This window comes from Lathyrus oleraceus, chromosome 5, assembly GCF_024323335.1.
Source record: "Lathyrus oleraceus cultivar Zhongwan6 chromosome 5, CAAS_Psat_ZW6_1.0, whole genome shotgun sequence".
Lineage (NCBI taxonomy): Eukaryota > Viridiplantae > Streptophyta > Magnoliopsida > Fabales > Fabaceae > Lathyrus > Lathyrus oleraceus.
In genome coordinates this window covers 69,825,507-69,839,354 of record NC_066583.1, presented here as the reverse complement: position 1 = coordinate 69,839,354, position 13,848 = coordinate 69,825,507, and the positions used below count along the sequence as shown (strand labels likewise).

Genomic DNA, 13,848 nt, shown 5'->3' with positions numbered 1-13,848 from the left:
GTTTGGTATTTGATAGAGAGAAATATGGTTTTGGTGGTGTGGCGCTTATGGGTGAATGAAATTTTTAAGTAATGAAGGTTAGATTTTTAGAGAGAAGAATGAGAAGATGGATAGTTTTTGGAGTACGAGATAGAATGAAATGTGAGAAATGAGATTTAAAATTCGATTTTTTTGAATAAAAGGGGTTGGGTTGGTTTGAGCGGTGGAGAGCGGATTAGGGTTCACCACTAAGAAGAGGGAAGGTTTCCAAAAATTTGGTCGCACAAAAATTACGGTCGTAATAAGAGTACGAATTGCCCGTAATTTTTGCAGAGTTTTTTAGTTTTATTTCCCTGGGAGAATTACGGGTGTAATTCTAAATTACGAACTGCGTGTAAAACTCCCTATCTCATATGGGATTTTTGCAAGTTTTTGGTGGTTTTGGGGTTGGCAAAATTACGGTTGTAACTCTCACTACAAGTTGCATGTAATTTTGCTTGTTTGGGTGATTTTTTTTCTAATTCTTGTTCAACTTCTTTCTGATTTTAACACCAACTTGTTTCTATTGGAAAAATCTCTAAGCAATACCTACAAAACACATAAAACACATAATATTATGAGTTGTCTCCCATTCAACTCTTCTTTTACGTAACTAGCTTGATCGTTTGACCCTCTTGATCAAGAGGGTGCTTCCTTCAATTTTGAATTCTTAACATTGTGTCCAAAAACTTTAGGGCTCCATTTGAAGATATCCAACCACTTTCCAGACATTCTACCCTTTTCTTTCTTATTTTTTTGAGGGGGTTCATACTTGCGGTCTGGTGGTAAAGGTCTCTTTTTTACTTTTGGGATTGTCTTGTGTGCTAGTGTTTAGCCTTATAATTTAAAGCTTTGACCTTGAGTGGCAGGACTTCCGTCCAATGTCATTTTGTATGCCTCAATTTCCTCATTTTTGCGACCCTAACTAATAAGACTCACTAGGTATACCTCCACTTTGTCATAAGGGGTTGGTTCAAATGAGGATACATGATGACACTCTATCATTACGTAATATTTACGAGCAATTTCGGATAAAATCGGTGTAATTATGAGCAAAAGTCGTGCCTAAATATGAAGAAATGAGCAAAAACTACAAGAGAAAGAAAATATGGACTTAGTGAAAATTTGAAGAAAAAGGAAGAAAACAGTGAGTTTTGGTTCTGTTTCTCTCAAGGTCGTGATGCTGACATTGTGGGTGTGATGATGTCACATCGCAGACGTGATGGATTCCAACGCGGGTGCGATGTTGCACTGCTTTAACACGCGTTAGCTGCTATAAATAGGGTTTTTTTCTACTTTTTTTAGGGTTCCGAATTTGAAATAGAAAGTGGTGTCTAGGAGTTTTTGAGCATGATTTTATGGAGCATTAGAGTCATTGGAGAGCGTATTTTCCATATATTTTAATGACTACTCCTTATCAACTCAAGGTAATTGGTATCGTCACTATGAGTAGCTAAGTTGTTTTAGATTAGGTCTTTTGAGATGAACTTAATTGTACTATGTTGGATCATATGTTTGTTTGATATTATTTGAATTCTTTTATTTTATCATCTTATTTAATTGTTCTTATGTTTATTATCTTCCGTGTGTTGACGAGCATGCAAATTGATATCAGATGAGTAAGGATTATTGACTGTAAGTCTGCCGATATGAACTAGGAAAATTGTTCGACTTAGTAATTAACTAGGAATAGGTAATTATAAATTGTGGCTTATGAATTAATGAACTTAGTAGCACCTGATTTAACTCTAAATTGGTTTAGGGATTAGGGAATTATTGTGTAAATTAGTGAGTTGTGCACCAATAAATTTGATACAGTGGTCTTGTTAATTCGTTGTGAGATTATAACGTAATTGTAATTTATCTAGTACACAGTTCATCAACAAGTATAATTAGAGGATTCGAAATAAATATCTAATCACCTTTCATTATCGAACTTCAATCCATTAGTTTCCTCGTTCTTGTTTACGTACAAAAACACTATTGAAAATCTCCCCAATTATTTCTTTTAAATCACATTGTTATTACATTGTTAAATTTACAATCCCTATGGAGACAAAAAAATTATTACTTTGACATTATCGGTACACTTGCTAGTTTAGTCCATCAACTCACTGACATGTTTTTCAACTAAGTCGAACCTGCAGAAAGAGTCCTTATTAGTAGGTCTTTTATAAGTTTTGACAATAAAAATTGAATATTTCATCCCCTACTTCAAAAGTAAGTTTCTCGCATTTAACATCTATGACTGTCCTAGGTGTCACATGGAAGGGTTTTCCTAACATGATTGGAATTTCGAATCTTCTTCTATATCCACCATGACGAAATCCGCGGGAATGATAAGCTTCATTATCCTTGTTGGTACATCCTTCACGACTCCTAATGGGTACTTGACTGGCATATCTTTCAGCTGCAGAGGTATTCTGGTAGACATCATCTCACCCAAGCCTAGTTTTTCATAGATTGACAGAGGCATCAATATCACGCTCGCCCCTAAATCACATAAAGCTCTCTCAAAACTTGTTGTACCTATAACACATGGAATTGAAAAGCTCCCAAGATCTTTCAATTGTTGAGGCAACTTGTTTTGTATTATAGTGATGCACTACTTTGTCAGCGTTATAGCTTATTGTCTTTCAATTTCCGCTTGTTTAATAGAATTTACTTAAGGAATTTAAAATAAGATGGCATTAGGGATAATGCTTCTATGAAAGGAATGTTGATATACAACTTTTTCAAAATCTCAACAAACTTCTTGAAATGCTCTTCTACCTTGGCTTTTTCTAATCTCTACGGAAATGAGATAGAAGAATTATATGGTAGGGAGGTACATGAGGTTGTTCATGTTCTTCTTCCACAACCTCACATGAAGGATGAGTTTTCTCAATCTTCTTGCTCCCACTATTTTTCTCACCAGCGTCTTCTAATTCTTTTGTGCTTCTTAAAGTGACCATGTTCACATGTCTTTTCGGGGTTTTGCACAGGATGTCCAATAAATGTTTCTGCAAAAGCAGCAGATAAAGCTTATTGTTGCGCCACTTGAGAGATCTGAGTCTCTAACATCTTGTTATGTGTGGCTATCGAATCCATTTTAGACACTAACTATTTGAAAACTTCACGCATATGTATATTCTATTTTTTTTTAATTCATTATTCTACTTGGTCATACATATGATGCAAATGTTCATCATTACCTCCATATTAGACTTCACATAAGCTTTGCCACTTATATCTCCTTGGGAACCATGAGGACTAGATGGTGTAGAATTTTCTACAAACCGGGGATAATTATTTTTATAGGAAAAAATTAGGATGGTCTCTCCACCCAGGGTTGTGGGTATTTGAATAAGGGTTCTATATAAGGTTGTTGACATAGTTTATCGAATCTTGGTCAATTCTTTCAGCAAGGATCGTCTGGAAATTGGTATAAGAATGGCCATTAATCCCACATATCTCACAAGTAGGGGTTTCAGGGGCTACTACGCTCACACTCAAATTGTCAAAAATTGAAAATAGAGCATCGACTTTTGCATATGTTCCAGGGCGTTCAATTCATATATGCCTTCATGTTATGGGTTATTTCTCAATAGGAGCATGTACGTTTCCCCATTGGTAATGGTTATGCAACATGTCTTCTATGAGTGCAAACGCATCTTCAATATCCTTATTCATTAATGCCACGCATGTAATCGCATAAAAGTGTCATTCTTGTGGAATATAGAAGACATTTATTAAATGTGTGGATTATCAACCATCTTTCCAGTCTGTGGTGGGGGTAGTGTCTCGTCATTTCCTTAAACTATTCACAAACATCATAGAGTGATCCCCATCTTCTATCTTGAAGCAAGTTATTCGGATTCTCAATTATGTTGTTTTACTCGACGAGAAACAACGAGCAAGAAAAACAACATTCAGCTTATTCCATATTGTAATGGAATATTTTGATAGGTACTGTAGTCATGCTCTGGCTTTGTCCCTCGGGGAAAAAGGAATAATCTCAGCCTTATCGCTTATGGGTCAACTTCATTCATTTTAAGAGTGTTGTAGAACTCGATAAATATGGACAAATGCAAATTTGGGTCATCCATAAATAACCGGAGAACTAGTTCTATTGTACCAAGGACATTAAAAAAAGGCATCAATTTGAAGTTGTTAGCCTTGACAGTGGGTCGTGTTATATTCAAATGAGGTTCCTCATTTGTGGGAGTAACATAGTCTTTCAGAGTGTGTGTTTTGGTGAAACCATTGCTTTGAGTCGTTCTTGTTGTAATCGACACCTTTCGTGTAAAAAATGTTCAATTTCGTTAACTAATTTAGTGATATTCCCAAGATTTCAGGTTTTTTGCATTCAACCGATAACGAAATAGGAAAATAGCATAAAATAGAAAAATAGGTGTCTTAGTCTAGACAGTCTAATAGAAGAATTCAATATCAAAAACATTGTTCTCGACAAAGGCGCCAAAAACTTGACAAACCGCTAGTACATGATATTTATCGAAGTAATAAAAAGAGTTATCATTCTCATAGACCGTTCTGATTATCAAAATTTTCCTATTATAATATTTATCTTAGACCATCGTTAATATACCAAGAATTTTTGTTTGATTTAAATTTGAAATTTTGAAACAAAATTTAGGATTGTGATTCCTATCCTAGACTTTCTCATACAAATTCTCAATTTTGTCTATTACAAGAAGTGCTAGTTTTGTAGGAAAAATAGAAATGTTAGTTTTGTAGGAAAAATAGAATAAAGTGGATAATACATACTTTTGTCAGCGTATTTGTCAACCTATTATCATGTCTTAAATCAATAGATTACTTACTTTTGTTAACATAGTTTGTTCCATTCACTGTTGATTTGAAAGGCCTGACCCTGGAGCTTGTTCATTACACAGATCATACTCATTTGGTGGAAGAAAAATATTGAAGTGATTAAAGTGTACGCTACTTAACAGGCGATAACGATCATACATATCTAATGTTGGACAACTTAAGTAACCCCCTATAAGATCGGACATCTGGCTAGCATTTTCACCATCATTGTGGGCATTCCGCCACTCTATAGGTGGGTATACCATAGGCAAGTTTAACTTGATAGGTAGTAATGAGATGTCAAAATAGCACACCACGTACAGAGCGCTTGGATGAAAATAAGATCCTTTCTTTTTCTTCACTTTAGTTGAATTGCTCAAATCACTTATAAAAGTCATCGATCCCCTTTCCTCCATGAAACTAACTAGTTTAAGATTGATTTAAGTACAACTACTTAAAAATGGAATTTTCTCAATTAAGTTTGAGACATTTTTTGTCGTTTCAAACTCAATTTTCAATGTTTCTAATTCAAATATCAATTCCCCCTCTTTCCATATGTATGTGTTTGATATCTAAAGATATTTCTATTTTCGTAAAAATATTTGCTTTTTAAAACTAAAAAGAAAAACAATCCATCATATTTCTCATAATAAAAATTCACAAAGAACCTCCATAAAATTTATCATTGGACAAACCTCATGAACCTAAATTCTAGCATAAAAAATAGCATAGTATTGTCTTATTCGAGAGGATAAAAAAAATTAATGCCAAAATGGATACTATCAAATAAAAAAACGTTTTACGCTACTCTGTTATATTCAATAAAGCTTCATTACTCCATTATTCAGCTAGTATCTATTCACAAAAGCCCCCATTATTCAATCTAATCTACAAAAGTTATAAGACGGTGTCATTCAGAAATTCATAAGTTGAAAAACTCATAGTAATTTTTAGTAAAATATGTGTGTGGAAACTCTTTTAATTTTACCATAACTTAATCATGAGGCCGTTTTGTACACCCCAAGTGAGAAATTCAATATGACAAAGTGTAGTGTCACTAAAATTGTTAAAAACATTTTTAAAAGATAAGGTATCATATACAATAATAAATTAATGTTTTAACTTGAGAAAAAAAGTATTATTGAATTACTTAAAATTTCATAAATTTTATTTTGAGCTAAAATGTGTATAAATTGCATGTGCCATTGCGGGGCCATCTTTGAGTAATCTATAAAAGTCATAATAAATTCATGTTATGTTTAGATATTTTAAAACAGAGGAAATAGAGTTTAATAGAGCATAATGGTAGAATTGTGTATAACCAAATGAATCAAGACAATACAACTAGAGAAATAGAAGATACTATGGTGAAGAAAAAAAAAGAGTAACTAAAAGAGGAACTAACATTTCACTAATATAAAATAAAAATAAAGGTGGAAAAATATTTTTTTAATCAAAATATTTCACTTGATTAGATACACCTCAAATTGAACGAAAAGTAAAATAAGAGATGATAAAATAAATTTCATCATGTTACATAATACTCCATTCCATTTTTATAAATCTAAACAACAAAATGATAATGACCCATCTCAATTTTTCATCAGTTTCAATGGAATGGTTTAGTTTTTCTTTCTGGAGGCCCTAGAAAACATATCTCTGATGTTATGTGATTCTGTCTCAAGTTTTATTTTCTTTGCTTGTCTACCCTTCTTCACAATTGTAGCCTTCTTATCATCACTTTGTTCCTCCTGCTGAAACATTAACACTTGTTTTGAGCAAAAACAGTTACAATCCAAAATAGAATATTCCAAACTCATTGTTCTTGTGTCGAGCAAATACCTGGAATACATCATTATACAAACCAGGATTACTTTCCTCAGCATTTGCTTGTTGTAATTTTCCTGTGACCTCGAGTATATTTAACCTGCAAAAGCAAAATCTACTTAATTCCAATCCATCATGGCTTTTTCTTATAAGTAAAATGATCATAAAAGACATTCTCAAAGGCCATACTTAAGATGATTACACAAAAGCTGCAACCAGTTTTCTTCATTTAAATACTCTCCTAATATTGAAACTGCATCAACCACTGCATCAATAACATTAGTAAGCACACATTTCAAGGAATCAGTCTCTTTATCACTTTTTTCCTTTCTTATGTACAAAATATCTGTTTTTTTACTCAATTTAACCTCAACAGAATAAAATCATTCAAAAGCTAGCTGAACAGAATGGTAATAGAAAATTTACAAGTGTCTTTCTCTGATTGAACAGCGTAATTTTTGTCCAACTTGGGTAGTGTCTGTTTCAGCTGACAAACCTAAAATACAAGAAATCAAAATAAAAAGTTCAATGCCGGTGAGAATTTTTGAAGCAATAAAACACAATAGATGGGCCAAGCATACATATACCAGAAGACAAAAAAAGTAAGCTACAATGTAAATTCTATAAGGCAAGTCAGGTAGTATTATTCCTTAAGATACCTATTGTACATGTCCGACTTCTCGTTAGGACTCACGAAAGCATTTCGCCCCTACGCGCCTCATGCTTTGGGAACTATGTACTTTTAATCCTATTTTGGACGGAGGGACTTCAATAGCCAATAAAAAGCATAGACCAAGGGAATAGGCCGGGATGTAGGACAGAGTATCAAGAGCTCACCCAAGAGTATCAAAAGTCCGCCAAAGTATCAAGAGTCTGCCGAAATATCAAGAGCTCACCCAAGAGTATCAAAAGCCCGTCAAAGTATCAAGAGTTTGCCCAAGAGTATCAAAAGCCTGTCAAAGTATCAAGAGCTCGCCCAAGAGTATCAAGAGCTTGTCCAAGACTATCAAGAGCCCGCCCCGGGTTGATAATCCGCCCATCATAGTGGGGTTGGATAAACCTATTTCATGGATAGATCGGTCTTTGAGGCCCGAAACTAGTGCACGAGGAATATTGAGACTTAAATGCACAGGTAGTGCACTTATGATTAATTGGCAACAATATGCCGCATAATCTAGCAATAAAGGTTGATTCCAATCTGCAATCCCCATTAAGAATGGCATTCAATCAGGGACAATCATCTTAATGACCCTTAACGAGCTTTAAATACTGAAAGGACCAGAGACACTATATAAGAGACACTATATAAACTGATAATCATTAAAGGGAATTTTATGGACAAACTGAGCTTCATTGGTTCTGCACCAATGGAGTAACAATTGTGTACTTTTACGAGTACACCTATATTAGCAACCAACTCTGGTTACAAACTATATGACACAAATGATGCAAGGTTTATGATATCTGATGAAAGATTAGTCGTATATCATGTTTCAGTCTTAGTTCACATTTACATGAAAAACATCATGAGGTTCAGACGTCCATCTGCTAACATAGACTAAATGTCATGCCTCTTTATACACATGGATGATAGAATTACTGGACAACTAAACTGTGTACGATAGTTTGGGGGGGATTGAAAGCCATGCATTCAAATTACATAACAGAAAAAGTAAACATAAGGAGATATAGACAAACCTTATAGCAAAGCCAACGCAGAACCTTCGTGTCATCAAGTCTAAAGAATTTTAAGGATCCAACTTCTGCATATGCACAAGGATAGAAGATGACAGTTTTAGAATCACCACAATAACATTTATATTCCATAACTAAAGGGAATCTATCCCGCCACCTAACGTGTAACTACTGATACACAGAACCGGAAGAACAAAGAAAATATTAACAATCAGGTCACCATAACTATACATGGCACTCAACCCGTATAAAATACATAAAGCCATTCTCATTTTCTTTCTTCAATATCTTCCCATTAAATAACTAAATTTGTAAAAAATGTGCAAATGCCCAACATAAAATGTAAGTAAAGGGTATACAAGAATACTACCTTTGACTTCACAAACTACTTGCATACAGTTCTCCACAAGCGACATTATTTGCTGATATCCTGGATACCCGTCAATAAACAACATCTCATCCAATTGCCTGAACTTGCCAAGATCGTCGCCTTTCTGCATACATTATAAAGAACCAGTAATATGCATTATGCATGGTACAATTTCTGGGGGGTTGTGGCATACAAATTTAGACTTAATAAATCCGTGCACAATCTAGTCTACACATGACGTATCAGATGCGCAACTAAAACTTTATTATGCTTCGACAACTATATGAAATATTTACTTAAATGGGAAAGAACTATGAAAATAAATGACCATTGTTTTCAGTTTCCATGGTTGAAAAGAAACAGAAATTACCTTCATTCTAGCTTCCTCAAATATGGGCAGCATGATGAAAACAGGATCAACAGGCGTGGATAAATACAGTCGACCATCTGTTGGAAAACAAAAATTAGTAGTAAGACTAATGATAAAACATGATAGAACATCTGCCAAAATCTTTGTTTCACTAGAGTTTCTTCGCAAGTGAAAAAACCTAAAGACTATTAACTTAACAAGAGAAATCATGATGCTTTCATTCAGAGGATAAACCAAGCAGGAACAAAGACATTATTTCAAAGAAAAGCATACGCGATGATTTCGACAAACAAAAGGTTGATGAGATTGAGAGAAAATAATGTGCATAAGTACAATAAAAACATGAAATAGAAAGAAAAAAAAATGCACTGCATTGCATCTTAGATAATCAAACATCTACCTTCACTAGTATAATCTCCCAAAAACCAAGACCCGTACAAGTTCTTAAACCATTGAAACTCTTGAAGCATTCCATTTACAAAGAGATATTGTGTTGCCTTTCCTGCAAAGCAAATGAAAACATAAACACAAAAATAAGTCAGTTCAAACATGCCTTATACAAGTGAAGGTACTTCACACTGCATAATAAGTGCTTATTTTTGTGTTTATGCTTCATAGATAAGCTCTTATATAATAAGTGCTTAATTAAGCTGTTTATTCAAAGAGACCTAAATCATATTTTTGTGAGTGTGACAAATGTGTGATATTTGCGTTACCAGATTTAGGATGACGAAGCAATAGCATTCGTCCCGAACCATTTCCATCGGTGCCAGGATCTGCACTTGCAAAGAAGAATCAAAATTTGATGTAAAAGTTATTAAACAAAAAAATAATTGAAAAAAGTTATAAAAAAAATGAGAGTGTTGTTACCGGGGGCAACGAGAACCCTGGATTCCTGAACGCCTTCCCACCAAGTCATAGATAGTCACCGTTGCTTCCTTTCTCGCCGGAAAGTGTAAAGAGCAAAACTCGCCAAAAAGAAGCGCCAAAACACAAATGGTTGGCGCGCGGCACTCTCAATCAATCCCGGTCGACCCAAGCCCAAGGGTTTTTAGGCTCGCTTCATTCGGGTCCACACTGACACCCCTGTGAGTTTTTAACTTGTCACTCTGACACCTCTTATGATTTTATGATTTTATAATTGCTATTGATAAAAATTTAAAACACATTTTTGCATAAAATTTTTGGTAGAAAATTTAAAACTTTTGAAAGAAGTTAAATTTTTGATAGTGTATTTATAATTTTTAATATAGTCGAATTTTTGAAATTTTTGCATTTTTGCAATATTATCGAAAATATTAAAAGTACTGTGTTATAATGGAAATTTCAACCAAAGTGAAATTTTTGGTAGTTTAATTTGTTTCAAATTTTAAACGGTCAGAATTTTGTCGACAGTTTCGAACCGCTGTGATTGCACCGACAGTTTTGTGTGGTCCATGATAAATGCAAAGTTGTATAAATACGATGTTGGAAATCCTCCAAAACCTTTGGAGAATTTCAATCAATCTTGACGAACAAGATTGTTATTACCCACACAATAACAACGAAAAGAGAAGAACAATGGAGAAAAAGATAGTGTATAGAATGACGAAGGTGAAGAGTAATAAAATTCTGCAGAGTTTCTCTCTGCCCACAAACTGTGGAAAACTTGTTATTCACTTTGCAACTGCAAAATATTGTGAATACAGTGTATTGTGGATACTCTATTCACTTTTATATGAAAATAAGGGTTATTCCCTCTATTTATAGATTTAGTTTAACTTGGACCTCAAGCCAAAGTCCAAAACTATAAAAGCCAAAAATTAGCTAACATTATTCAACACACTAGGTGGTTCGACATTTCCTTGCTTCTGTCGAGCAACCTGCTTCGACACAAGGAATTACAATTCAACACATCACCTAATTTATTGTGTCTAAACTATCTACATTCATCATAGCTCTTAGTCTTCTGAACACTTCGACCCGCACTCCCTTTGTCATGATGTCTGCAATCTGATTCTCAGTTCTGCAGTGTTCCACATTCATCTTCCCATCTGCTACCTGCTCTCGAAGATAATGGAACCTCATTTCGATGTGCTTGCTTCGACCATGTGCTATCGGATTCTTCGCCAGATTGATAGTTGACAAGCAGTCGATCTTCATGGCAATTTCTCCATGACTCTTCGATGTTATCTCTTCGACCAGATTCACCATCCATGTTGCTTGACATGCACAAAGAGAAGCAGTTATGTATTCTGCTTCACATGATGATAATGCCACTACTGGCTCCTTTCTCAAACTCCAAGCAACTAGTGCACCACCTAGCATAAACACATAACCAATTGTGGATTTTCGATCCTCAGTATCACCACACCAACTTGAGTCGGTGTATCCCACTAATTTGCATTCTTTTCCTTCATCAATTACAGGAAATAAAATACCATAGTCGAGAGTTACTTTCAGATACCTTAGTATCCTCTTTGTCGCTGCTAGATGTGATACCTTTGGCTTCTGTATGAACCTACTCACCATACTTACATTGTATGCTAAGTCAGGCCTTGTGTGACAAAGGTATCGAAGTGACCCAATAAGTCTTCTATATTGGGTTGGGTCGACATCATCTTCATCTAAATCCTTCGACATTGGGGTCTTACAGCTGACCCTATTTAAGGACATTCTAACTGAGGAGGTGAAGGTTAAAATCTTCGTCTCGACTCAGGAGAATGAGCTTAAATAACAATATAGAGAAATAAATTTTGGTCCCTAAGAGACCTCATGATGCATATGACATGAATGCAAAAGTTAATGCTTTGTGGGGAAATATTGCCACAAAGGAAAAGAAATCAGAGAGACCGAAAGTCCGCATGAGTATAATGCATTTCGTAAGGAAAACTTACTGGGGAGACAGAGACTCTGGGGGATAAAAGGGACTTATGCGTAGGCCAGGCTACGACTTAAAACTGCTGAGGATTCGAGGGATTCCATAAAAAATGGAAAGACTCAGTCGGGGGATAAACAAGCATCTGCAGGAGATACGAATAAATCAGGATAACACTGAAATATTCTACTCATGTAGGAGAGAAACAAACATCTGCAGGGGATACGAGTAAGATTGAAAGACTTGACTCACGCTGGAGACAAAACGATTTCATTAAGGAAAACACACTCAACTCAACTGGGGAAGAAATAAACTTCAACACAGGAGGAGCAGAAATCTATTACCTACTACCTGCTACTGGGTAAGGAGATAATAAAGATCTGACAGAGAGAACATCCGTCATCGGTTAAGATGAACATATCAAGGATGACTCGTTGAGGAAAATCCATGAGGAATATTCATTACCGGTTACTGGGTAAGAATAACCTTGCTGGGGAAAACTGCAGAAAACAGGATTTACAACTACCAGTTACTGGGCAGAAGACCAAGGGTGAGAGTATCTGTCATCGGTTAGGATGAACATATCAAGGATAAACTCGACAGGGAAGAAAATCCGTCACCGGTTAGGATGAACATATCAAGGATAGACTTGCCTGAGGATGTCAAGGAGGATACCCCTCATCGGTTAGGACGAACATATCAAGGATATACCAACTGAATCCACAAAAGGGAATTACATCTATCGAAAACTGGATAGAAAACTGTTGGAGAGAAAAATCCGTCACCGGTTAGGATGAACATATCAAGGATTAAACTCTGCGAGGGGATAAAGCAGGATTTACAACTACCAGTTACTGGGTAGAAGACCAACCAAAGAGAAAATCCGTCACCGGTTAAAGTGAACATATCAAGGATAGACTCTGAAAGGGGAACAATAGGATTTACAACTATCGGTTACTGGGTCGAAGACCAATCAAAGAGAAAATCTGTCATCGGTTAAGATGAACATATCAAGGATAGACTCTGTTGAGGAGAACAATAGGATTTATAACTACCGGTTACTGGGTAGCATACCAAAGAAGAGAATATCCGTCACTGGTTAAAGTGAACATATCAAGGATAGACTTCTGCGGGGGGAAGGAAAGATATTTGTCGCCGGTTAGGATGAACACATCAAGGATACTTCAAGGGGGCTCTACTGGAGAGAAAGAGGGTACTTTTGTCGGGTTTTGGGCAAGAAGTAACAAACTGCAAACTAAGAAGAATATTACCAGTTACTGGGTAATAGACTCTTAGGGGACCAAGATATCTATCTAGGTAAGAGCTAGAAAGAAAACGGTCAATCAAGACTCAACCCCATGAGGACATAACTCAATGGGAGTAATTCCATCAAGGAAATTCGCTGGAGAGGAAACTGAAATAATAATAATCCACGAGGAAACAGACTCAGTGGGGAAATAGAGAAAGGTTAAAGTATTTTCTACTTAGGGGCTGACACTCTACAATTGAAAGAGGACATACACCAGATTTAGTATGGGGATGAAGTACCTCCATAACAAAGAATGAGAATCTCAAACAAATCAAATATGAAGATGTAAGATATGCAAATCATGAATTTATATGAGTGTACATGTATATGTATATATGGTGATTATGCTGATAAAACGATCATGAAGGATACAGAGGTGTCGCAAAGAAATTGAACCACCGGTATAATCCTCGATCAATCCACAAAAATCATGGAGATAAACTGTCAGAGAACAGAGAGATCAACAACCCAAAGGCTCAACCCTGGATGGGGATGGAGATCTGCTGAGGATAAAACATCCATACCATAGGGAATTTTAGGTCAACACCATAAAAATGGGAGACAACCCTACTGGGGAACAAAACCAAAAG

At 35.5% G+C, this 13,848-nt stretch overlaps 1 protein-coding gene across 2 annotated transcripts; it reads right to left on the bottom strand.

Moving 5' to 3' along the window:
* Positions 1 to 6,258: 6,258 nt before the first annotated feature.
* Positions 6,259 to 10,200, bottom strand: LOC127085373 (uncharacterized). 2 transcript variants are annotated; one of them, XM_051025890.1, is made up of 10 exons: positions 9,963 to 10,200; positions 9,809 to 9,868; positions 9,493 to 9,594; positions 9,093 to 9,169; positions 8,723 to 8,846; positions 8,356 to 8,420; positions 7,084 to 7,153; positions 6,847 to 6,922; positions 6,673 to 6,757; positions 6,259 to 6,581 (listed from the first exon to the last, which is right to left on the bottom strand). In XM_051025890.1, exons 1-10 carry the CDS (start codon positions 10,009 to 10,011, stop codon positions 6,453 to 6,455), a joined length of 837 nt encoding a protein of 278 aa, XP_050881847.1. In that variant the 5' UTR covers positions 10,012 to 10,200; the 3' UTR covers positions 6,259 to 6,452. The 2 variants fall into 2 exon arrangements, with proteins under 2 accessions (XP_050881847.1, XP_050881846.1); XM_051025889.1 differs by having other exon boundaries at positions 6,259 to 6,584; positions 9,963 to 10,199.
* Between the last annotated feature and the right edge of the window lie 3,648 nt (positions 10,201 to 13,848).

Bases quoted from the DNA above. Each gene is read 5' to 3' on its own strand.
- LOC127085373 (XM_051025889.1), bottom strand. From the start codon at position 10,011: ATGACTTGGTGGGAAGGCGTTCAGGAATCCAGGGTTCTCGTTGCCCCC. The intron at 9,869-9,962 runs GTAACAACACTC...TTGCAAGTGCAG, and splicing joins CAGGGTTCTCGTTGCCCCCG to ATCCTGGCACCGATGGAAAT. The intron at 8,421-8,722 runs GTAGTATTCTTG...GTGCATATGCAG, and splicing joins AGTAGTTTGTGAAGTCAAAG to AAGTTGGATCCTTAAAATTC.